At 34.2% G+C, this 26,628-nt stretch overlaps 1 protein-coding gene across 16 annotated transcripts in view; it reads left to right on the top strand.

Moving 5' to 3' along the window:
• Nucleotides 1-26,628, top strand: part of Adgrl3 (adhesion G protein-coupled receptor L3) — a 776,587-nt gene that overhangs the window by 301,404 nt on the left and 448,555 nt on the right. For 15 of the 16 annotated variants that reach the window (XM_047566096.1, XM_047566098.1, XM_047566083.1 and 12 more), the window contains exon 4: nt 2,026-2,229. The exons of the other annotated variant lie outside the window; for it this stretch is intronic. In XM_047566096.1, coding sequence (XP_047422052.1) covers nt 2,026-2,229 — 204 coding nt within the window. The remainder of the gene's footprint in view (nt 1-2,025; nt 2,230-26,628) is intronic. 16 annotated transcript variants of the gene reach the window in all.

Here is a 26,628-nt window from a genome sequence, read left to right as displayed (position 1 = left end):
TGCAATGATCTTCTGATTTTTGTTTGGCTAGAAATTTTGAATTTCACTGAAATTTCAACTTTAATTTCAATCCCATAGATTAAATCTTCCTTAAAAACCCAAAGACAGTAGCCTTTATATATTACCTTTTTGAAACTTTCTGTACATTACTATCATATCTATGATATTTTTCTTATTTATCTATAGTTATTCATTGTCTCTTTCCCTCACCAGATGTGTGACTCATTAAAGTAGATATATAGTCTGTTTTGCTCACCAAACTCTTCAGCACCTAGAAGAGGACCTGATACAATGTGAACTTAGTATATGTTTGTTGAATGAAGGAGCAAATAAGCACATACTCCATCACTCCAAATATACATGTGTGTTAACTTGGCTGTGAGTAAAATCTTTCAACTTAACTGTAACTGAACCTTGTGGGATAACATTTTAATACATTTTTGCTAATTACTTTCCATAGAATGGTTCTTAAAATTTTAGGGGAAACACGCCTGTAAATTTTATGTAAAAATATTTTTAAATGCCACACTGTCACTTTGGGCAGTGAGGAAAGAGATACTCTAGAAGTCAAAGAAATTAGAAAAGATACCACTGAAGGAAACATCAAAGAAGCTACTAGAATGAAATGTCAAAGAAAGCTATTACTTAGAGATTTTGATTTTCATAACTTGTTTGGTGAAAACCTGTTTTCTTCTTTGATTCCTTTTCATTCACATAGGCTGTCAAACTGTCATTCAGATTGCCTATGCATAGATTTATTAGTAATCATACCATGAATTTAAATTTAAAAAGTTCTTTCAGAGTAGTATCTCAGACATATTTTAAAGTTTTCCATCATAGGTGGATTGTTTAATAAAATTCTTAATACAGCTTTCTTTTCTATAAAGGCTGTGTCATTTCATATGATTTGAAGGGATATGTTTTTATTCTTAATTTGTAAATATTAATACCAAGACATTACAGCATTACTGCATTAACTTGTTTTAGAACAATTCTCTTACATTATTGATTTTCTTAGTTTTTCTTCTGACTGTTAAATGTTAGTGACATAGTTTATTAATGTGTTCTTAAATATACACGTTATAATACCTTAGATATATTTGTGTAGAGTATTTTTTCTTTGTAAGGTCCTTTATTTTCCATTTTTAGTTACATTTTCATTATCATTACTACCTATTAAATGAATTGCAAATAGTGTAGAGAAATGTGTATTTATTTGGTGTATCAGTTTGCCAGAAAGAAACCCTGTACTTAAATAGCTCCGCTTTTCATAGCATAAAATATATGACTGTTTGTGAATTATTTATAAAAATCATGTGTAAAATTTTATTTTCTCATTATTGTTGTGGTCTTCCATATTTATTCATTTATGTAATATGTACCATTTGTCAGTAAAAATCACTGTGTATATAAATGGTAAATATGTATGTATATCTTTTTCACTTTAATGTCCTTCATGCCTCTTAAAATAATATATTTCAAAAATGTTAGCTAAGTGACCTGAAAACATAATAAATAAATATAAAACAATCCATTTAAGTGTAACCATACACCAAACAAAACAAATAAACAAAAAAGACCTTTTGAAATTTTTTCGCCCCCGTATCAACCTTTTTTTGGGAGTGTGTAAAAATTGATCAATTACTGATAATTTTATTTACACTTATAGAGCTGTCAGTGCCCATAATTTTTAGCAGAATGCTGTGAATTTATAAAAATATAAATAACATTTATATTTCAGGTAATGTACTCTGCTTTTAATACTTATGTTCAATTTTCTTTGTTAGGGATTAATATGAGAATTTTTGGCTTAATTAAAATAGTGTTTAACTAGAACAGTATTACCCTAGGGGCCACTACCTGATTGCCTTAGCTCCAGGGCTGTCAGAGAGGGGCCTTGGGTGGCTGGAGTCCTGGGCCATAGCCTACAGCAGAGAGCTGCCTTGGGGATAGCCTCTACCAGGGCTCCTCTGAGGCTGGCCTTAGCCAAGCCAGGTCTGATGGTGCGCCCTGCGGTCCCCGCAGGTGGCAAGCACAGTGAGAGACATCCAGCCCTTGCTGCTGCACTGCGACATGCTGAGCGCAGCCCAGGAGGCGCTCTACCACCCCGACATCTCCTTCAGCAGCCAGCTGCGGAGCGCGCTACTGCTCATCGTGGACAAGGGCCTCGTGGAGCTGCCAGAGGAGTTCGTGGTCCAGGTGCCCAAGGAGCACAGATTGCAGCCCAAGGTGCGGCCAGCGGTGGGGAGAGAGGGCGGGGGTGGCTGGGCAGGGGCTTAGCCCCATAGTGTGAACTAAATGTGTGGTCTTATGTATTTACCATCTGCATTCATTCATGGCCAATGTTGCCCATTCTTGGTATCCTAGCTAATGGTTTTAACAGTGCATGCCTGTTGTACATTACAACCTTTTTCTTATTTTGAAATATTGCCATTTTTATTGGATTTAAAATATTTTCGCATTATTACAGGAAATTTAAATTTTCTTTTAGTGACAGTGTCAACTATTGTAAAATTTGAAGGCTGTATAAGATAAGCTTTAACATTTCTGATCATTGGCTTGTTTGAAAAAAATCTCATCAAAGGAAACTAACAAGACATTGAAATGATTATGATGAAAACAACTTGGTTAGGAATTATGTATGATAATTTAAAGCATAGCTAACTTAGTAGAAAAGTGGTAGTACAGAAGCAAACTAAATTTTTTATTAAAATTTGGAAAGTACTTAATATTACTTCTGCAGCTGGCGAGTACATTGAATGACATCCAGACCTTGAAACTCCAGCCAGAAGTATTTTGCACAAAATACTTACTCTTTTCCCCAATGATTGCATTTTATTTTATATAATATTTAGAAATCATATTTTTTTTCTTTTTTCTAACAAAAATACTTGCAGGCACTCATATCCATGTAATTTCTCACAGGGAATATTGAATTCATTATTTTATTTGTGTGCCACAACATGAAAAATGCTGGGAAGCATTTAACTGACAACTACAGATACCAACTCTTATCACAAAATACAATCACCTTTTCTACCAGTGATTTCCTGAAGGGGATAGCATACAAGAAATAATGGCAAAGGAACATGAAGCATCACTGTAATTCCTGAGTTTATCTTCTAAACTCCATTATGGAATTAGAATACTTTATTTCAGTATTCACTTCAGATCTTAGTGACCTGTGAGAAGGAAACATAATTCTTCAGTTACTGCAGCACATAGGAAGGAGTTAGCTGACTAGTAAATGTTCCATCTATGGTTTAGATTCTCTTCAGATAAGATTTTCTTCCTTAGTGGTGTTGTTTGAGGAGTGTTGGGGTGATATGCAACCAAGTGACAGACAGTTGAATTAACTTGCACAGAAATACATAAAGGACCCAACTCGTTCTGAAAATTCAAGGACAATGTATAATAAACATTTCTTCAGAACTCCACTTTCTGCTTTCTGCTTTCTTTGCATTACCTTTTCAAAGCCAACATTCTCTAATCTGGCAACAGCTATGTTTTTCTCAGAATTTGCTTCAACAGTCACCAAGTTTTCATCATAATCTTGTATTTTGACTTATATTGTAAAATATAAATATAAAATAAATTATCTTTAACTTATATATATAGAATAATATATATTATTCCAAAGAATATATATTCACAAGAATTTATTTTACAAATGAAGAAGAAACCCAGAAGTGATGTTTACTTTTTATGAATAAATCTTTTACTTTTTATGAATAGATCTTATATATGTTTAAATCAGTAACTACCACATGTACACACACATACACATACACACCTGCTAGCAATTCTGTTTCTGACAAAAATTTAGAATATCAATCAGTCAGAATATTTTTTCTAGAGCTCTTACTGAGAAGTTGGCTGAATTTAAACATTCCTCAATTTTTAAATTTCATCGTTAATTTTTTTATAGCTCTAGGTCTTGAACTGAGGGCCTCATTCGTGCTAGGTAAGCATTGTACCTCTGAGTTATTCCCCCAATCTCCCATTTCCTAATTTTTATATTTTAGTAAGTAATTTCTAGACACTTTGTCTTTGGTCTTGGTCATGATTATATGAACAGTTACATGGTCATGATTAGCTTAAATCATGTTTTTCTATTAACTATCAAATAGGGAAATTGAATTATATTCTTTCTGAGATGGAGGAAAGTCAGGGTGCAAGGCAGATTTCATGGGATATCATAAATGAAGACTAAGGTAAATGCCATGTGCTATAAAAAGAGCTTACCAAATTATATCTGTTATCATGAGGTGTTGCTTTTCAAAAGTTGGTGTTTTGCAAAAGTCATTTTATCAATAAGAGAGATTGACTGAAGGTCATTTGAGAGTGCTCCCCATAGAAAAAATAACCAAGAATAAGTAAATAGAACTGGGGCATGATCTTTTCAGTTACAGAGGATGACACATACAGCTAGAGTGCTTGGGCAAGTATTAAAAATGAACTATAAGTATGAGATTCACATTATTGTGAGCTATTTAAGTTGAGAAGAAATGGAAGAATTCAAATGAAAAAAATGTCAGAGAACTCAAATTCCTCCCTTCCTTTCTTACCTCCTCCACATTTCTCAAAAGAAAACAAACAAGACAAAACAAAACAAAACAAAAAACCAGTCTGTTGTAAGACAAAGATATTGTAAGAATTAAAACATAAAAATAAATATAAATAGCAAAGAGTGATATTAATGCAATCAATCTGTGATTTATAAATTGACATTGCCTTCAAATGTTAACCTGGGTTTTTGTATAGATAGCCAAACAAGCACATTATAGATCCAACAAAAGCAGCCATAGCAATAAAAGAAAACTTCTTTAATTGCTTTGGAATGACATTTTGTGTTTTTTAAAAACTCATTTGACTCTTGAGAGCTAACATTACTTGAGAGTAAATGAGTGTTTGGATTCATAGAAATTAGAACTTCATGGTACAGCAGCAAAGCGTAAAGAATTTTTAAAAAATGGTTCTCCAAAGTTAGTTTTCTCTTGAGCATATTAAGGTAGAAGGAAGTCTGAGGGCAGATTGCCCAGATAATGACTAGATATGGAGACTTTCCCAAGAAGCTGAAAGAATGTTAATGTGCTTTTAATCATTGTATTCTTTGCTTTGTTTGTGATCTTTATGCAGATGCTTAGAAAGTTCATTGAGAGGATCTACAAATAATTCTCCTCCAAGTCACACATGCAGTGTGCCAGATTCTTTCCAAGTTTTCTCTTAAAAAGCACATAAAGCAGTTCAGGCCTTACAAAATATCTTTTAAAAACTCTACCTGGGCTCATTTTAAAGCTCACTTTTTGCTGGAGCCAATTTTTTTTTTTTTTTTTTTTATAGGAGGCTTGTGTATTCTATCAGTCATTTTGAAGAATCACATCCAACTCTTCCTTACTCTTTACCCCAACCCCTGGTTCTTAGGTTTTCATTTTAATAGGTGGGGAAGCTTCTATGATGATTATAAACAAGGAGAAAACTCCATTTAATTTTTAACATTATGTTAAACAAAATCAGCCTTTAAAATTAGTCCATATTCTGAATACTAGAGGTTCCTCATTCACTTTTGCACTCATTTACTTTTCCACCAACACTGGGTTGAGTACAAATGTATACTGGGTTTTACAGTAAGTCCCAGAAAGACAAAGATGAAGAATTACCAACTTTGATCTCTCAGTGAGTCTATCTGAACAGACAAAAGGACAGTGCAAGTATGTGGAATGCTTGCTAGAGAATACCTCCTATCTGTGCCCAAACAAAAGCAGCTCTTCATTTGTAGAAAATCAATTAAGACAGACGTGGGGTGTGTGTGTGTGTGTGTGTGTGTGTGTGTGTGTGTGTGTTTGTGTGTGTGTGTGTGTGTGTGTGTGGGTTTAAGAGGGTGCTAAACATAAGAATAATGTTTTAAGGATACATATTTTGTGGAAATGTCAGGACTCAAGTCAGGACTTAGCTTTCGGTGATTAAAAATAACTTAAGGGGAGTTTTTCTCCCCACCTGAGGTACTAGTTCTTCTGTTTATATTTCCAAAAGCTTTATTTGCTCATTGTCATTATAAGTGATTTTAATCTCAAATTGTACACCATTTCTCTCAGTCACAAAACCAACTACTAACTGGTACTTGCATTCTTGCCTGTTAGCTCGGATTTCCAAGAAAGGGAATTTAATCCCCATTGGGTGAAAGTCAATTTTCTTTATCTAATTACTGGTGCTTCCAGACATTCCATGGCCCAGGGCCCACACAATTATACTTGTGCATAGTGCAGTGTACTATGGAGCACATGGAGTATTATCTACCTAGACCGATTGGGTCAGAAAGTTGATCTGAAGATAAAGTTGCATCTGTGCTGCAACTCAGCAGATGAGTATTAGTTAGCCAAGGCAGACAGATGAAAGAAGAAAGGTACTATTATAAGGAGAGAAAGCAGCAACACAAAGGCTTATTAGTTCAGTATGCAATTGGAGAATAACAGTCCTAAGGATAACTTTTAGTCATCAGTCTAGAAATAATGTATCTGCAGAAGTGGTAAAGGATCTGATCATAAATAGCAAGCTATAGCATTTTGAGGAGTTCAGCATTTTCCTGATGTCAGTGAAGAAGAAAATAAAGTTAAATTTAGAGAATTTAAGCAAGGAGTGGAACATTTAAAGAACAAACTAGACATTTCAAGATGAGATGGAGATTTTGTTGTATCAGTTCAGATAAGAAATCTGAGTTTGTTATGTTGGTGATTTTTACTCAAGGAATGAGTGCGAATAGTGATATTGAGGGGGCTGTTAGGGAAGATCAATACTAGAGAGCATGCTTGTGTGTGATACCCTATATTCAATTCCTAGCACTAATCCTCGCCCCAGTAGTGATGATGAGTGACAACTGGCACTTAGATTCATTGTATTTCTGAGTAAGACAGAATAACCCAAAGGAAAGGAAACCACGCCTCATGCTTGAGAGATTGTATGATGAATGATTGTCCCATTCACTGAGATAAGAGAGACAAGTGGAGAGGAGAATGTTGGTAAGGAGTGGTATGTTGCCAACCAAACATTTACCCATTAAATAAAATCACAGTATCCCAGCTGGGCAGGTTGGCTCATGCCTGTACTCCCACTCACTTGAAAGACTGAAACAGGTGGATCACCAATTCAATGCCAGCCTGGTAAACTTAGTGAGACCCTGTCTCCAAATAAAATAAAGGGCTATGGTGTAGCTCAATGATAGGGCACTTGCTTAGCACGTGTAGGGCCCTGGGTTCAATTCCCAGTACCACACACACACACACACACACACACACACACACACACACAACAAACAGTTGGATACAGTGGCATGTGCCTATAATGCCAACTACTTGGGAAACAGACAGGAGGGTTACCAGTTCAAGGCCAACCTGGGCAACTTAGCGAGACACCATCTCAAAATAAAATAAAAAGAAGTGGGATCATTAGTGGTTATGGTGGTTAAGCATCCCTGGGTTCAAGCCCATGTGTGTTTGTGTGTGTGTGTGTGTGTACAAACATATGCATATATGTATATAAACATTATTTGTATAATCTAATATACATATAAATAGTTAAAAGTGCTATTTTTGAGCATAATTTATTTTCATTAGAAACAAAAGTTGGTGCTATTCTTCATTAGACATTCTATTTTGACCTAGATGTAAGATATCCTGAAACATGAGAACATGTACCAGGATTTTCGTTCAATCCTTCCTTTACTCCCCAGTAATACCCAGCAGGGGTACAGTGGAGCCAAGATTAAATCTAAATTTTGAACCTGTCTGTCTTCTCAGACCTAGACGTATTTAGTATTTTTCAGTTCCTTGTACAGTGTTTCGTGTCAAAATCTGGAAAGAAGTAGGAGACTACTATTGTCACATTCGTTCTCATTAACAATGTAACATAGAATATACTTCAATAAAACAATATCAAAAAGTAATCCATGTATCTCTTGAGAATGCCTCATAAATGAACCTTGATTAATCCCTTGCCTAATTAAAACTGATTATTAAAACAGCATACCCTTTGATGATAGTCCAAAGGGATGTTTTATCTCCTCTTTTCACTCATCTTTACTTCTGTTTCTCCCTGCAAAAACCCACCATACTAGAGATTGAATATATGGGTGCTTTACCACTGAGCTAATCTCCTAACTCCTTTATTTTTTATTTTGACACAGAATTTTGCTAAATTTCCAAGGCTGGTCCTGAACTTGTGTCCTCCATCTTCAACCTCTTGAGTAACTGGGATTATTGGCACCCATGCCTGACTTTGACTTCATTATTGACAAAACATTTCCTATTCTCCTTCTGGTTTTAAATTAGAAGGGTCTGAAAGTTGTGCATGTGTGCATGCACATCTGCAGAGTTTTATTTATTTCCTTATGGCTTTTATATTTTTATTTGATATAACTTAGAATCATTGGAAAATCTGAGTGTTTGTTACTCTTAATATGTTTCATTATGTTATGTATATTGACAGTGATGTGTTATCCTTCTGGCATGTTCTCATATTCTTATTGCCCATACTCCTAAATTTTTGGAAAAGCTGGTTATAATTTTGTTATTATATTATAGTCTGAAGTATGTAGGTGAAATCTAGGAATTCATGGGAGGTAAAGAGAGGAAAGAAATTGTAACAGAAGAACAGAGATTAATGTTGCTACAGCAACAGAAAACCTTCTATTTTACAAGCTCAGCCTTTTGGATGTAACTCTACTGCAAGAGAATAATATAATGTGGCCTTCAAAGTGCTGTGTTAGCTTTCTTGTTTTATGTGACACTATAATATTATTTCAGATAAAAGCCCCTGCTCACATTTATTTGCGTCTTTCAATGAGGTTTGCCAGTTTAGACAAGACTTCTGGTCTAATTGATATGCAAAATACATCCTTTGCACATCACTCTTCAGAATTCTTATGTGCATCTAGGGTCATATTATGTTTTTATGTGGGAAGAAAATTAAAAGGCCTCTAGGGAAAGAGGTCAGGTATTAAAGTCTTAAAATATGCTTTGTGGCCCTAAACATAATTTCAAAGAATTTCTTTAAGGACTGTGTTTCCTTTAAAAGTGGTATAAATTCCTGAACGATGTATCCAATTGAAAATAAAGGTATTAGTGAGTTAGGCTTTCAAGTATTTCCAGGAAAATGTGATAAACTGTCTTTCATTTCTATTGGCATAAATTATACTTTATTTTTCCTCTCCATCTAAAAAGTGTGAGAGTAACTCTTCAAAATTCTTTTTGACCATTAAAAGTGTTTATTAGAAAAACTGTGAATACTGGGAAATAGATATTAAATTTTGACATTTAGGCCCCAAAATGTTTTGTGTTTCTGGAATATTATTAGGAATGTATTTTATATTATTTCAATAATTCATTGAGTAACTGCCATATTGTGAGAATTTCATGTATGTCCCAAGAGGAGCAAATCTTGTACAACCAATGAGAGATATTTTTTTGGAATAAGTAAGTCAGTTACTTTGTTAAGTTTCCTCTGGGTCAAACCAATGTATGGTAATAAATGATATCTAAAGTGTATCTCAGATACAGAGAAGAAACTCCTTGATATTTATAGAAGCACTGAATCAAATGGAAAAGAAGTACCAGGCAGGAGATGTTGTGCATGTAATATTGTCATGGATTGCTTTATGTTTATGTTTTTTAGATTCTGCATTTTCTACTTATACAGGTCTTCAGTATACAAATGTTGAAATTTGGCCAGGTGCTCTAGTTCATTCATTCATACATACAGTAAATTAAATTGCTGGTGTTTCTCCAGCTCTTAGTTCCTAAGAGGTTGTTTCTTTTTCTTGGTTATTTTTGTGTGTTTAATTCATCAGTCTTTTGGTTTTACTGTTACAGAGGCCAGTAGTATGAAATTGCAGGTAATACATGGACTTTTTGTTCCAAGAGATCCAAAAGATTGAGTTGTACAGTTTATTAACCATCTTAAACATCGGTGTTATTATGTCTACATAGTTTGATAATAAAAATACATACATTGTTGCTGTTATAATATAGTACATAAATATATTCAATATGACAAAGCATACAATTCTTAAAACCTAGTGTTTTCTACCACTGTTTACCCTCCTTTCAGCTGTTTTATAATAATCATACCAGATATATATCTATATAACATTCATATATATGTATGAAGATTCATGAAGCATTTTAGTGAATTCATTTATTTATTTATTAGTATATCTCTTTAGATTGGGGGACAGACAAAATAATGTCATGAAATACTGGTTTTATATTTTGGGCACATTTCATGGATATTCTTCACTTGGTTTCATTGAGTACAAATGTTTGGAAGAGAATAGTTTAACTCACTGTTGGTTGTCCATTTAATATTTATAGTACCCTTCATAAGGCTATTTATTTTCTAATTGACTTCATAGTTGTTGGTGAGAGAGAACAGGTAAACAAGATGTGCAATTGATTCTGTGATTTGGTGGAATATGGTGTCAATGCAATGTAATAAAGAGGAAAAAGTGGCATATGAGATGTATGAGATGGGGATATGGGAGAAGAGAGGATAGATAAACCATTTTTATATGAAGTGTAATTTTAACTAACTCTAGAAAAATCCATAGGATAATTTGCAATCATTGATGGAGATGGGAAAGGAGAGTAGTCCAGAAAATTGAATTACATGAACAAAGCTACAGTTGGGAAAAATTTACAGTTAGGTAAATTTAGGACAGTTTCATGAAACAGAGAGTAGTGTAGTATAACTGACAACAAGGACATGAAGAAAGAGGGGAAAGGTAGTTGAAAAATAGGTTGTAACCATCTTTTAGGGGGTCTTAAATGCCAGGGTGAGACGTTGTATATAATCATGTCTGTAGCAGGAATTCTTTGGGAGCTCCTAATTAAAGTTGCAGGTTAGAACCTCCTGGATTATGTGGAGAAAGTTAGGATACCAAAGGACTTAAAAGTATAGAGATCAGTTAGGTTGTGGCAGTAGGGCAGAAAGTAATGAGTGTCTGAGCTGGGGAGATAGCAGTGGTCATGGAAAGAAGGGAGTGATGTGAGAGATGCACAGAGTTTGAATCTGCAGTCCCTGGCTACTAATTGGATGTAGGAGGTAAGATTGAGGATAGAATCAAAGATATGTAGGTGACTGGGTGGTGCCATTCACAGAATTAGAACATAAGAGAATGATTTGGCTCTTTAGAAATAAATGATGAGTTTGGTCTTAGAAATATTGAGTTAGAGGAGCAAATATGAAGCAGACACTGAATATGTGACTCTCAATATGAAGAGAGTTATTGCTAGTGTTAAAAGTTGGAGATTTTTCACATAGAGGTGATAAAGCCTTTGGAGTTGATGAGATTGCCAAGCAGAGAATGGGCAAGGAGAGATCCTGGGGAAAATAGCCATTGAAGGCAGTCAAATCATGGTTAGTACAACTGATTAATTGAAGTGACATCCCAAACTTTTCGTATGCTCTACCCCTCTGGCAGTCTCTGCTAATGTCGATCCACAGGAAGTTCATACATATGTAATAGGATGATGACAGAGCATGAGCTAAATTGATGGGAAGAAGAGAGTGGTTTGATTCTCACCAATAAATTACTGACTCAGTGACCTTTTGCAAATGCCCTATGTGTAAGAAAAGCAAATAATAGAGGATTAGGTTTGTGAGTATATGTGATAGAAGTGAGGACATTTGACTAAGTTTAGGTATTTTCTTCCATTTTGGAATTGTAATACTCTGTTCCTTTTTTGGTTTTGATCATTGATTAACTTTAAATCATCAGACAAAAGATGATACTTGAATGAACACAGATTAAAAGAATATAATTAAATTTCAAAATTGTTATTCTGGGAAAATTTAAAACTGAAATAATGAAATAGACACTGGGATAGTTTTAATCAGATGTGGAAGTTAACAATTAAATCTCATGTTATATAATGTAATAATTTGTGACTAATGAATCTAAAACATTTTATATAGACTGTAACACAAAAAGTGAAGAATTTATTTAAAATTATTTTAAAATTTGAGAATTATACCATGACGAAAGTATTTGAAATTATGATACATTTATCAAAACTGAATTAGAAATATAAAAAAGGGAATTATCATTATGTGTAACACATCTTCTAGGACACAGAATTATACATAACTACCATTATTTCTATATTAAGAAGTAAACACAACAATACTTTCAATACTTTTATTCTTTAAAAAGTCTCAGGAATTTAGTGGGGTAGGGTTATAGCTGAGTACTAGGGTACTTGCCTGCCAGCATGAGGCCCGGGATTCTACCTCAGGACTATAAAGAAATAACTAAATACGTAAAAAAAATTCAGGAATTAAAAAATAATTTGATTACTCAATGTCAATGTAAACTGTTGGCCTTGTAATTTATTCCCACAGTTTCACATCTGAAAGTAAAAAAAAAAAAAAAATTACCATTTGGCTCATCTAATATTTAAAAATTTAACTTTATTTATATTAAATAATATAATTATTTTAATGATATGTTCCAGCATAATGATTTGAGTGGCTTATGAAGACATGTATTTTGTTGGTTTGCTTTTTACCTATTTCTTCTAATGTTTTACAAAACTGTTTACCATCTTAAAAGAAAGAGCTATGACAACCTAGTAATGCTGAGTATGTGCTTGTGTGATACCTACTATTTCATTTCTTTCATATTTAATTCACATGTAGATACATATAAGTACATGTTCATTGGTTTACATATAATTATTGCATGCATGTAATTTAATCAAGTTGGAAATGGATAGAACATAAACATAGATTGTGTTTAAATTTCTATGGTAGTTTAGAGTCCTCTGTGGAGAAGTTTTTTAAGATTTTGATGTAAACTAGAAGAATATTATTAACTGAAAATTTCAAGGGTTGTTTGTTTTCTGTTTTGCATGCTCCAAAATGTATTCATGTTTTGTCCCCCTGAGAAGATTGTGGTACAAACTGAGTTAGGGGCTATATAACAAGGTTTGCAGTTAGGGTGTTGGTGAGAGCTTTGTAAACTAAGTAGAACTTGAAACACCCTCATTGTCAGACCCTTCCTAGGATGACAGCTCCATCTCTCACAAGTCCTTATCGTCACAAGTCCTGCACAGAATATTCCACCTCCATTTGCCATAGATTTATTCTCTCATCACCAGGCCCTTCTTCTTTATATTTGCCTTTCTAACTCAGTCATCTTTTGGTTTTTGGCAGTTGGGGTCTGAAGCCACTTATTTAGAGATTAAATGGCTATTTTCTTGGTTCAGAATGCCTGGTGTATCTAATTGTGACTCACTTTGGTTCTCTTATTTTTCAAAGAGGAATAACAGCAATAAAAACTCAGAGGGTTTTGTATTAAATGAGTTAAACTATATCAGTTACTTTAGAATATCTCATAGCATGTAGTAAGCAACAGGTGTTAACCATGAAATCCTTCTGTGCTGCTCTGTATGTTTTATCCTGTTCTGTATTCTCTATTGTCACTTCCTCTGGGAAGCATTCCTTGATCTCTGGAGGCTGGGCTATGACAACACCATCATATCTTGTCTGTTTACTCATTTACTTTCTTCTTTGCACTCTGTTTAAGAACAGAAAGTGTAACTTTCAAATTTATATCCTAAGCATCCAGAGTTGAGCATGCTATGGAGAAACAATTCATATTTTTAATGAATATTGAATTAATGGAAATTTGGGGATATGTGCCACCATATGCATATTTATATAAATAGAATAATAGCCTATAGTACTGATTAAGCTTTAACAAAGTTTATAGAACTAAAAGGTTCACAGCCCTAGAAGCCATGATTTTGGAATCACTTGGTTTATTCCTTTCCCTAATGGGAAACAAGAACAAAGCTAGGGACAAGTTTACAAAAGTAGGGTAGAATTCCATGGAGTGGAAAGACCACACTTTCTTAATTCTATTCTGTGCAATGTTGCAATATCCTGACTCACTTTTTGCCTCATCAACTATTTCTGCTGATGATGTGTGTACAAAGACCAGATGATCAGGGGCTCATTGCCTGGAAGTAATGCAGGTTTTCTCTGTTGGAGAGATTCAGGGACTCAAACCCCTGACCAGCTGTGGCTCACTGATTAATCTGTAAAACTACTAAGGCAACCTAAGTTTGAAGTAGAGAACACATTACGCTCAGCAATGTAATGTGTGCCACCAACGGAGGCAGATTTAGGTTTGATGAATTACTGTCAATCTGAGTGTAATATGATCTAGGTATTGTGAATATTTAATGTATATGATTTTCCTATTCCTTTCAAAGTAACACTCTTATTTATTCTGTTCTTACTATTGATGTTCAACAGACCTGTTTCTGTGTTCTATAAAATGTACCAGTTACTATCATTATTTTTCTTTTTCATGGTGCTGGGGATCAAATCCAGTGCCTTTTTGATGCTGAAAAAGCGTTTTACTACAGAGCCAGTCCATTACTTTCTATTCTTAGTACATCTTATGAATTTTGCCTATATCTCCCTACCTACTTGTCTATGCAACATGTATCTTAGTACATAAGTTTTATCTTTTCCTTTTGTTTCTTATCTTCTAGAGAACATGGAATATCCTCAATTAAAAGAGCAAACATATATTATATATGCTTTACAGTTAGGCTAACCATTGGTTGTAATGTAGTCAGAGAGACAGTTTATACCTATCCTGTGGTAATCCTTAATAGTGCCATTTCACACTGAAGACTGTTCTGATTTGGATGATTTATGTGGTTTTCTTAGTCATAATCTATTTTCTTCTACTTATAAACTATATAAATTGAGGTAAATTATATGCTATCTCATCTATAACATTAGTGAAGTGGCTAGACTATGAAGTCCTTCCCCAATCTATAATTATGGAAAAAAAAATAAAGCTTTTTCCTTCCTTGAGTCTGTTCATAAGACTCCTACCCTGAAGACAGTGATTTTTTTTCATAAAAAATGGATCGAAATGCAAGTTTTGTATAAATGTATGCATTAACTGCATTTAAATGCACAAAATTACAGTTTTAATTTATATTGGGGGCAAAATATGTGAGACATTATGTCCATAGACTTTAAAGTTGAAATACTAAAAGCACTTTTATTAATTTCTTTGAAAATTGGAGTATATTAAATAAAAAGCTTTGAATTCATTATAAGTAGTTTTAAAACTATTTTATGACTTGGATTCAACCTATGCTTATATTCCCTATCTGTACATTGAATTCAACAGTTGGCAGAGAATACTAGTTCTTGAGAAAATTAAGAACTTTAATTTTTAATGTGATATATTTTCATGAATTATAGGAATTATGAAAATAATGAAAATTAAATCAGATTTTTAGCTACAGATGTGGATATCATCTGCACAAGAAAAAAGCACAAACACATGAATTGTCCTCAAAGGGTCAGTACAGGTGTAGAAAGATAGTAAAGAAAATGTGGAGAGCATTTCTTACTATCTCTGCTATTCATTTGTTCTCTGGGTCTTTCAAAATTTCTAACTAAAAATCTTATTATTGTGCTGGAGGCATATCTTAATGATGGGGCCTATGCTTGGAATTCATGGAGCCTTGGGTTCGATCTCCAGCACTACCATGAAAAGATAAAGTTATTTTATCATGTAGTAATTGGGTTTGCTCCTCCTTCAAAAAAATGTTTTCCTAGAATATGTGGATATTTGAACTGTCTCTTTTTATTTTAAAAATTGTTTGTTTTCAGCTGTTAGCATGGCTAAAATGTTCCATGGCTCAACTTGAATTTGGTGATCATACATTTGGGGAGATAGATTTTTGCCTTTTGTTTTTATTCTAGTTCTAAGGAGATAGACATAATATATTATTTCATTATTCAAGTCTCCCTGTGCTCCTGATTAGGTGAATTCTACTGAAAATATGGTACTGTTAACTTTCTGTGGTGCCAAATTAATTTTGAAAATATAAAGAGATTTGATACCTGATTATATAACTTAGACTTGAAATTTTTCTCACTTTTTAAAACTTTTTAGTTGTATGGAGATGCAAGAGTGGTGCAAACATCTATGTTTTACTGACAGTGAATGGGAATTAGTATAAAAACAAATGATAGTACTTGGCACTTACATGTATGAAAGAACTTACCTTTACTCTTTTGAATTAGGAATATAAGTATACATATCATTTTTTCTTACTTGATCATAAAATTCTTGTGGTATATCCCTGTGCTTTTTTTTTTTCTCATATATTTACTAGAGTTCCTAGTATTATTGGTAGCTTATTATCGGTACCAAGTCTAATAATTTCTTTATGAATTATAATACAAATAGAACAGTGTTTGTTTTCCAGAGACCACCACTATGAAAGCATGGCTTTACTGATAAAATGTTGGCATGATAATATTGGCATACTATCTATGAGTCTATTAAGAGAGCAAAGGATAGAAGTATGTGTGTTTGTGTGCATATTCTTTCAAAGGCCGTATTGGTAAAATAATTAGGTGCCTTCCTCCCACCTGCCCCACACTGGCAGCAAGTTTTCCTCCTAGTCTCACTTGCATTAGACTAACAGGCTACAGCTTTGATTTCAGTTGTTTGCTTCTGGGCCTTATGAAACCTGTGCACTAACTCTCCTGGGGTTGTGGTGGGTTGGGGAGGGGAAGAGCCTTGCATCATTCTGTAGCAGCCTCAGGGGTTCATAGTAGAACCTTAGTGGCTTGCTGCAGTGAGTACCATGAACAGCCTTCCAGTTGGAATGACATTATAATTAAAACATGTCATATTTTTCCTCCAGCAAGTGTTTATTATGAAACCTATATGATGTGTAAATGACCAGGTGTAGATCCATGATAGGAATCTAAAGATTTAACTCCTACCTGGAAAGAAATTGCAAACAGATTATATCAAAAGAAACAGAAGAGCAGCATTGGCTTACGTGACCACTGAGGGCATAGGAGTACTTGCTGTAAGAGTCAAGGTGTGATATTCTCTCTAACATTCTAATAGTATTCCTTATAGTTCCTCACATCTGCACTACTTTGCCTTTAGTAATTCTTGACAAAAACAGGGATTTCTTTTTATTGTCCTCTATAATTTTTGTTGGCCTGTGGAAATGTTGTTTTTACCTTCCAAACCCAACTTTAGAGTATGTAATATTAGTTTCTATGGTTTCATTCTATGAAGCCAATAGATTCTATGTTTCAAATGGAGGTGTTGTGTTCTCCCACATGCATATAAAATAAAGAATCCTTTTGGCTCTGAGTAAATGACCTATTTGATTTCATTCAATCTCTTTTATAATAGTAAGCAGTTAACAAGCTAAAACAAAATATTTGGCAGAGATGATGATCTCTTCCCTTAGGAGTAATCTTGGAATCAGAGGCATACCTCAACTTATATGAAGGTCACCAGTTTATAGCTGTGTGTGTGTGAGGAAGGGAGGCAGTCCACTATGCATGACTGCATCTAGACAGGAAAACTCTTGCATTTATAGGCAAAGCAGCTCTTTGCTGTATCTTCAAAGTTAAAATAAAAACTTGTATGACTTGGAGTGGGGGAAAAAACTTTATCAGCAAGATCATTAATAACTTGGGACTCAGCTTTTCAAGTTACAATTAGCTGCTCAACAGCTGTGACCTTCAAGAGCTACTCATTATTGTTGGTTCTGATTGTTCACTCCCACTGTAGAGCTCTTTTCAGAAATAGTTTCTCTGACATCATTGACCCCAGGGGTCAGAGTGAGAAATGTGTCTTCAAGTATTCATTTGTAAGTCTTGTTTCTATAGGATGCCGTGTGTGTGTGTGTGTGTGTGTGTGTGTGTGTAATTCAACCAATAGTTAATGCCTCATTGTAAATCCAGCTGTTTGGTCAGATCCCAATTAAGATGATGCCTGCTAGATGAGGGGCACCCCTGGGAGCAGCAAAGCCATTTAGTGGCCTCACATACAGAGTACTGATGGTAACACAGGCTGTTTTATTTCCCTTTTTTTTTTTTTTTTTTAAGGTCTCAATGCACATGCTTGCCATACTCTGTCATGCACTGTGTAGCATCTCAACGGATCAGCAGGGATTTTTAAACCTGCTGTGTGTTTGGCATACACTGCAACCTAAAGAGAAAGTGGGGATTAGAGAAACTGTAGTGAAGTATGAAATGAAAGCTCAGCTGGAAAAGGAGGACTGGATTATTTTCAACTTCTTTGCTTGAGTTCTTTCAGATATTAGGAACACAGGATTCTTAAGAAAAAAAAGGATTTACCCTCTCAGGACAAGGTGTAGTGAATGATCTCTATATTCTGAAAAGAGACTTAATTAGGGGAAGAACTAGCTATCATAGAACAAAAGAATAAGCACTTCAGCAGGAAGGCTTATGAAGTTTGTTTGTTACTGATAAGAACTTTTCTGGCCAATTTAAGACCTAGAATTAAATTGTGTATTCTTGGGAAGTCTCGTCAGTAAAATGTGTGTGTGATGAAGGTTTTGAACATACATCCTTGGCAGTTTCAACCTAAGATCTCAAGTATATGAAGTCATGGTGATATTGCAAGGAAGAGGTGGACTCCTTCTTCTTGCTGTGATTCTCTTCCAAATCACTTCAGCCAGGACAGTGATTCTGGCTTGTGTGTCTCTAAGTTCCCATTTAGGAAAATAAAGGACTAAGTTAGACTTGATGGTATGTGAAATTCCTGGGAAACTGCCCCGAACTCATCTCTTTTCTCTCTTTACTAGTTTTACTATTACTAGTGACTAGAAGTTGAAACAACTGAATAATAAATAATTTGTGGGGATCCTTTGTTTTGCTCTCTGGCCTTAGTTTCTCTACCATAGGAGTCTTATTTATTTCCAATAACTAATGTCAAATGGTTATTTATTTTCCATTTTTTGAAATGTCCATCTTCATGAATTTTCTAATATTACTATTTCAAGACATTCAAATAACAAAAGTTCCCCTAAAAAAGTAACTCATACCAGAAAAAATAGACACTGTCATTGATATTCTTATAAATATATAAATAATTTATATTCAAATATGAATTATCTATGATGGAGATAGTATTATATCCCTTTTACGAAAAAAGGAAATTCATCATAGCAAAATTAGGATTTGGACCCAAGCAGCTGCTTCTCTAAAGTCTGAAATCTTTGCTACTGCCCCACATATGAAAGCAAAAATATTGAGTTAAATGCAGTGAATTTACTTTAAGGAATCTAGGATTTCCATTGTTTTAGACATTAGAATTATTAAGCATATTTCTAAAACTGGATTAAATATAGCAAAATTTCGAGGAAGGAGATTTGAGGATATAGCACAATATTAAGTTGAATTCATTGTGCATAAAGATTAACTTAATGCCCACATTGATGACTTTAAGGAACACTTTTAAAAAGATTAAATAATTGCACATTGAAGATTTTCTGTTAAATAAAATTGATTGGGAACAGAAAGGGGCATTTGTGTGTGTGTGAAGTTAAAATATACAACATTAATCTCACTAGAAATTTGGTGCAGGAATCTTCCCCAAAAGAAAAATAACCATACAGTTTTAGTCTCAATGTAATTATGAACAGCTGTACAGAGCTGAGATGGCAATGACCCAGAGGCTTGGTAAGCAGGAACCACCAGGAGATTATTATCATAGGAGGTAGAGTAAGCTGGCATTCTGAAGTTCATAGAAACTCTAGCATTTGGGAGAGTTGCAGGAAATGAAAGATCCAGGGCAAGATGGGTACAAGGAGTTCGTGGCCCCAGCAGCAGAAAAGTACTGAAGCAGCTTGATTGCCTGGTCTTGGCTGTCTTTATTTGTTTCACCCCTAGTGAGAGTTCATCCTGAGAGGACCTGGCTAGCAGGTGAGAATAAGTGAAAACAGCTGGCTGTTAGTGAGGACAGGGATGAGCAGATGCTGTTTTCCAGTGGAGTGTTTTTGCTGACAGCTGGGCAAGTCCCATGTAGTTGAATCTTTAAGCTGGACATTTTAAGGGTTCGTCTTATGATTCCATGCCCGTAAGGGTGCCATTTTTATATAATTGAAGATTGATATGTTTAAAGACATTTAATAATAGAAAGAGTTAGAAATCAAGTATTGAAATTCTTCAGTAAAGGTGATTTGCTCCCATCTCTGCTGAACTCCAAAGTTGCTCCCAAAAAAGCCAGCTGGAAATAATGCGAGTTGTATTCAGTTACCTGTAGAGCAGTTCCTCTCTATGTTTCCAGAGGGAGCTCTCTGCTAAAGGAGAACCAGTTGCTTATCCTAAGTTCCCTGTGACTCTATAATGTGGTCTTCCCTTTTCCCTTATCACAGCAAATAGTCTCTAAAGGAAGGCAACCAACTAGGCAAGGGAATATATTGAGCCCTAAATATAAAGAGAGTTTTGTACTAGTATTTTAGTAGTGGAGTCAGATGAATTTTTGAAACCACTTTAAATTGTTTTATTCTCTATGTGTCTATGACCATATTTAGTGATAGTAAGTTGTGGAGTTGTGACAGATTCATCAGACATTACAAACTGCAAATACTAGGAGTAGTTCAAGAGATTTTCTTTTTTCTGATAATTTTTTATCTAAGATAGTCATTTAGATTTTTATATAAGTAAAGATATCTATAGACTAAAACATCTAAAGACTATAACTCAAACCTGGATATCCTCTGAAGATGAGTAAACTGAAAGGAATGTTTGTGATTGTATCTCACATTCAGCAGAAATTGTGGCCAGAAGATTTAAGTAATTTCCCCACAGTTAATGTACTAAACTCCAATTAATGGATCCAGTTCCATTTCCATTAAAATATTACAGTTTCTTTATTAATACATATACTTTTACATGAAATACTTAACATTTTGATTTTAGTTGTTAAAATAAAAACAGGGTTGAGGCATCCCCCATATCTAAATGCTTACTGAATATTAAAAAATAATTTGTTTCCATAATTTCAAAATTGGGAAAATATAAAAACTGTTAAAAGACAAAATTATCATATATATCTGCCCAAGACAACCACTAGGAAGACTTCCATTTATTTTTATCTGTTTATGTATTTTTTTAGTGCAATTGAAATAATATTATATAAGTCATTTTTATCTGGCTTAGTTTTTCAACTAAGAACTTGAAAAATTAGACTCTGAGAGTGTTTACAACAGTTGCTTTGCATGATATTCCATTAAGGAGTTGCAATGCTTTAATGTGGTTTTTATATTGTAGCGTTTCATTTTCGTTAGAAGGCGAATTTTGCATATCACAGATACATATTGTGGTATGCAATACCCTCACTTCACATTCTCTCCTCAATCCACTTCAATTACTACATTAAAACTGCTCTTATTAAAGTCACCAAGTACTCCTGTTTTGGCAAATCTAATCTTTGTTTCCTCTGTCCTTACCTTAATTAACTTCTGAACATCATTTGACACTGTTGACAACAGCCCAATCCATCATTTCTTTTTCTCTGTGTGTACCATTTTTGACCTCAGGCACATGGAACTGAGTTCATTTTGTTTTTCATTAGGTGGCAAAGTATTTTCACACTAAATGATTTGATCTTTATTTTATTTATTTATTTATTTTTGCCTCACCTTCTAATAAACTGCCTAGTTCTCCAATCTCCCCTCAAGAATATTGATATTTGAACTCTAAAATCTGAGAATATTTTCTTTACATGGCAAAAAGGACACTGCAGCTGTGATTAAGCCAAGGACCTTGAGGTAGAAAGCTCATTCTGAATTATTTGGATAAATCCAATGTAATCATCATGGTCCTTCAAAGAGGAAACAGGAGGTATGGAAACGCACAGTGAGATGCAATATTTGCTGTCTAGGGGGTTTTAGAAGTTAAAATTCACTCCTAGCAGCACAGAAAGGAACACAAACTTACTGGCTAGCTGATTTTAGCCCAGTGAGAACCATGCCAGATTTTTGACATACATAACTGAGATAATAAAACTTGTAGGAAAGTAAGTCACTTAGTTCGTGGTAAGTTGTAACTGCAGCAATAGAAAACAGTACACTCTTCATTCTCCTTTCCTAGTCTCATTCCCTTCCCCCACTCTAATGTATTCATTCTATATTCTTCCTGACATATATTTAAATGTGCTTCAATAAACCTGTATCCTTAAAGGAATAGAAAATGTTTTGGTTTTTACTATACATGAAATCATAGATGGTATAGTGCTATTACAACTTATTCATTACTTTTCACAAAATGCTATTTTTGCACTCAATCCATATTGCTAAAAAGTCTGTTCAGAAATTCTGACTACATCATATTCTATTATTTGCATATTCCATTGCCTTATCATACTTCATCCTGAGCATATAACACATTTTACTATCCAGTCTCTAGTGATTCTATCTGCACATGTTGATCAATCATACATATATTTCACCTTTTACTTATCCACTTAGAATCTTTCCAACTTGTCATAATCAAAACCAATGTGCCAAGCACTGTCCTGGATGTGTTTTTGTGGATCAGTCTGAGTGTTTCCTTGAAAGTAGATTTAGAAGTAGATGACTCACATAGGCAACCTCACCAAGTATCCACAGATTGCTCTTCAGGATGGCTGCATCAGTTTGCACTCGCACCCAGAGTTCAGGAGAGCTCCCCTTTCATCATAGCTTTACCAAAGCTCCATGTGTTCAGCTTTGTGATCTTCATAGAACTGAAAGATATTGAGTTGTATCTTATTGTTTTGTTTTTCATTTCAGACTATGAGTTGGATTGAAATTTCTTCAATACTAATACCATCTGGACAGCTCCTTCTGTAAAAGGACTCCTTATACTTTTCACCTGTTTTACATTTTGCTTGTTTTTCTCCCTAGCTTGTAAGAATTTTTGATAGTGAGGCTCTGCTATTTTTACTATGCAGATAACTTCTACTCTATTTTAGTCAGCTATTTTGCTGCTGTGACTAAAGAACACAACCAGAAAAAATATAAAGGAGGAAAAAATTATTTGAGGGCTCATGGTTTCAGAGGTCTTGGTCCATAGAAGCCTGGCTCCATTCCTCAGGACTGGAGTGAGGCAGAACATCATGGCCCAAGAGTGTGGCAGAGGGAAGCTGCTTACATGGTGATCAGAAAGCAAAGTGAAGAGACTCCACTCACAAGATACAAATATATACCCCAAAGCCACGCCCCTAATTCACACCTCCACAAGCCACACCCTCCCACTTTTGCACCACTCAGGTTAATCTATATTGGGGGATTAATTCCCTGATTGGATTAAGACTCTTACAACCCACTCATTTCTCCCCTGAACCTTCTTGCATTGTCTCACACATGAGCTTTTAGGGTACACCTCACATCTAAACCATAATAGTCTCCTTCTAGGGGAGTTTGGGTAGAAATCTTTCAGTGAGATATGGTTAAAACATTCTATACTGTGCCCTTTGATTTGTAATTTGCAAGTGTTATTTCAGAAACCATTTCTCTCCCAATATCACAAGTATTTTACCTTTAATATTTATAATCACATTGAGTTAATAAGTCATCTTGAAGTTTTATGAGTTAAAATACAACATTTTTTCTATGTATTTAGTCCTTTAACATATTTTACCAAATAATGAAAGCTGTCCCCAACAATTTCTATGTTACTTCTTTATAACAAATACCCATATTCTCTTATGGGAATATGAGACTGCTTATTCTCTTTCACTGGTTCTTTAACCTGTGTCTATTTAAGAACTTCTACGATTTTGTGATATTTCTTAATATCCATAGAAACATTTTTTCTTTTTATTCTTTTTTTTTTTAATAAGCACAAAAATTTTATACTACATTGTCAAGTTCCTCCTAGAAATTATTACTGATATCTGTTGGGTTTAGACTGATTTGCAGGAAGTTGAAAGGAAATCATCCTAATAACCAGTCAAAATCAAGAAGTCGTGCTGGATTTTTCTCTCTTTCGTTCATTCACATTACCCTTACCATTGTGGGACTTAGAACAAGAATTTAAAAGGAAACCGTAACATTTTATGTCAGCTAAAATTTATACATTAAGTTAAAAGATAAACTATACCCTGGTCTTAACCCTGACAACTCTGTGATATGTGGGACCTCCTGGTCTGGGCGGAGGGCTGGTTGCCCCCACTTCAATGCATCAGTAAGCCCTGTCAGTCCACCTGCATCATCATCCCTACCAGTAGATGGTTTCTAAGCCTTCATTACCTCTCACCTATACTATTTACAGTAGCTTCTGGCTGGTCTCACTGCCTCTGTTCTTACCTTCTTAAAATCAATTCTCTGAAGCACTGAGAGGGAACATTTTTAAGCACAAATTGAGTCATATCTCTCTCTGGATTTCAACCCTCCAATGTTTTTCTTTATTCTTTGAATGAAATAAAAACTCCCTGCATTGGTTTTCAAAGCCTTGAACAGATATGTCCCTGTTTACATCTGAGGCTTCATTTATATCACTTTATGTCTACATTAAGCCTGTGTGCTAGAGCTGGCTTCCATTCTCCTGTGTGAGTCAATCATTAATGTTCAGAAATTTTATAAGCCAGTTGATAAAACCAACTATTAAAAATATTGTTGACCTTAAAATTAAGTGAATTGTATTATAAGTAAATGCAATAGCTTCTCAAAACTCATTCCTTTCCTAATTATTTCACTACATTTTACTAGCATTATCTATTCTTTTGTGGGTTTTATAAAACATATGTTGTATGTGCATGGTAGGAATATTATATAATTATATGCTACTAGATATATTTCCCAACTTCATGTTCAATGAAGTCATGTTGATAGCTTGAATTCAACCCTGGAAGGAGGGTTTACGATATAAAAACTGGCAAACATTACAAAATAGGGTTTGATGACTTGATACTTTATTGCTATGAGAAAGTGTTGCAGAAAATTTTAATATTCAGACTAAACTTTAGATTGTGTTGTGTCTGTAGTTTTCAGGCTGTGAATGGCATGAATCTCAGACATATTCCAATATTTGAAAAGTCTAATGCAACACAGCAAAGAAGTCTTTCACATCACTGTTGATTGAGGGAAAATCCAGCCTGTGTCTTTGTTTCACTTTCATTTTGTTCATTAAAGTGAACAAAAAACACTCAATATTTATTTCAGAATTGTATTCTTTATCAGTTACAGCCATAGTTTTAAGAGAATCAGTTGACTACCTAAAATTTACAATATTGAGTATTTCATTATTATTTCAAGTTGTGTGCTACATACCTTTTATATCAGTACATTTGTAATAAGCCATTTAATGTGTAATCCTGTAGATGTACATTCTGGAGAGCTAGTTGTGCAATTTTTTGCCAGCATGTCACCATTCTCCTCATTACTTTTAGACTTCAGCAGCACTAGTTTTCCTTCTGTTTTCAGCAAACCTTGATTTTACTTGATGCCATTTTGTGCCTAGATTGTTCTTCCTCATCTTTTTGTATGGATGTTTCCTTTGCAAGCCTCGGCTTAATTGCCACCTTTATAAAGACATCATCTCTGACAAATATGTTTACTAGAGCTGGGGATATAACTCAGCTTGCAAGCACAAGGCCCTGGGTTCAGTCCCCAGCACTGCAAAAAAAAAAAAAAAGTTTACTGTCAGTCTATAACATCATCCTAGTCTAATATTCAGTAGAAAACTAGATGCTATTTTCATGTTTGTTTGTTTATTATTTGCCTCTCAAAATATTGCAAAATCAAGTGTCAAAACTAATATCATTTTGAGAGTATTAATAGAATACAATTTTAATTGTGTCACAATGGTACAAGAAGAAATAAAATTATTTACCAAAATATAGAAACATTACAAAATATACCATTTGAGGTTTACTCAGCCTTGGTTTTCAGGAAATATATAGTATATTTGTCCTGACAGAAATCCATTGTAAATATATCAAATTTGTTTCCCTTTTTTATTCATATGGTATATTCATCTTTGCATAAATATTTTGTGGTCTATTTAATTTTTCTTTAAAATTCAGTTGAGTTTAAGATGATAAGTGGATTCATGGAACTGGACTTTTTAATTTTTTTCTATTTATTTATGTATTTCTTTATTTATTGTTGTTTCTAGGATGACTTGGTTACCCTGGAGAGTATTTTAAAAGGTGATACTCTTCGTAATGAAAAAGTTAACATGAATAATGCAATTCACTTCTGTTATGAAAGAAAAATTTGAACTTATGTGCTAACTCAGAAAGTGCAGTGTCTTCTCTTGCAGTAGTTTAGATGTGCATAAAAGTATATACATATTTTTATTGGACACAACAATAAAATATTATGAGTATACAGATTATTTCAGTGCCCTACCATCTTCTTTGATTTATTTTGAGGAGCAACAGAGAAACCATTTTAGATATTTTGGAGTGCAGCAACTCAGTGAGGTTGGCAGACCAAGGATATGAAGGAAGGGATATAAATATGATTCCAAAAATATTCTTTCTTTTGAGGCTAATTGATTTTGAGTGGTTAGATAAAGCTTAGTTGTAAAGCTGTGATATATTTATTAATTTATGGATCATTAATCAAGGGAACTGGCCAACTAAGTAGTTACCTTGTTAAATAATTGCTCTATAAATTCAGGTAATTCCTAAATATCTCATTGTTTTCAGAATAACTTGAGTTAGTCACACACCTTCTTGATCTATCATCAGTGCGCGCGTGTGTGTGTGTGTGTGTGTGTATGTGTGATTAAACACTTGTGTATTTTTCTACTGAAAATATT

The sequence above is a fragment of the Sciurus carolinensis genome, chromosome 10 (genome assembly GCF_902686445.1).
Source record: "Sciurus carolinensis chromosome 10, mSciCar1.2, whole genome shotgun sequence".
In the NCBI taxonomy this organism is placed as follows: Eukaryota; Metazoa; Chordata; class Mammalia; order Rodentia; family Sciuridae; genus Sciurus; species Sciurus carolinensis.
Note: the sequence above shows the minus strand (reverse complement) of the source record. Positions and strands in the feature narration are given on the sequence as shown.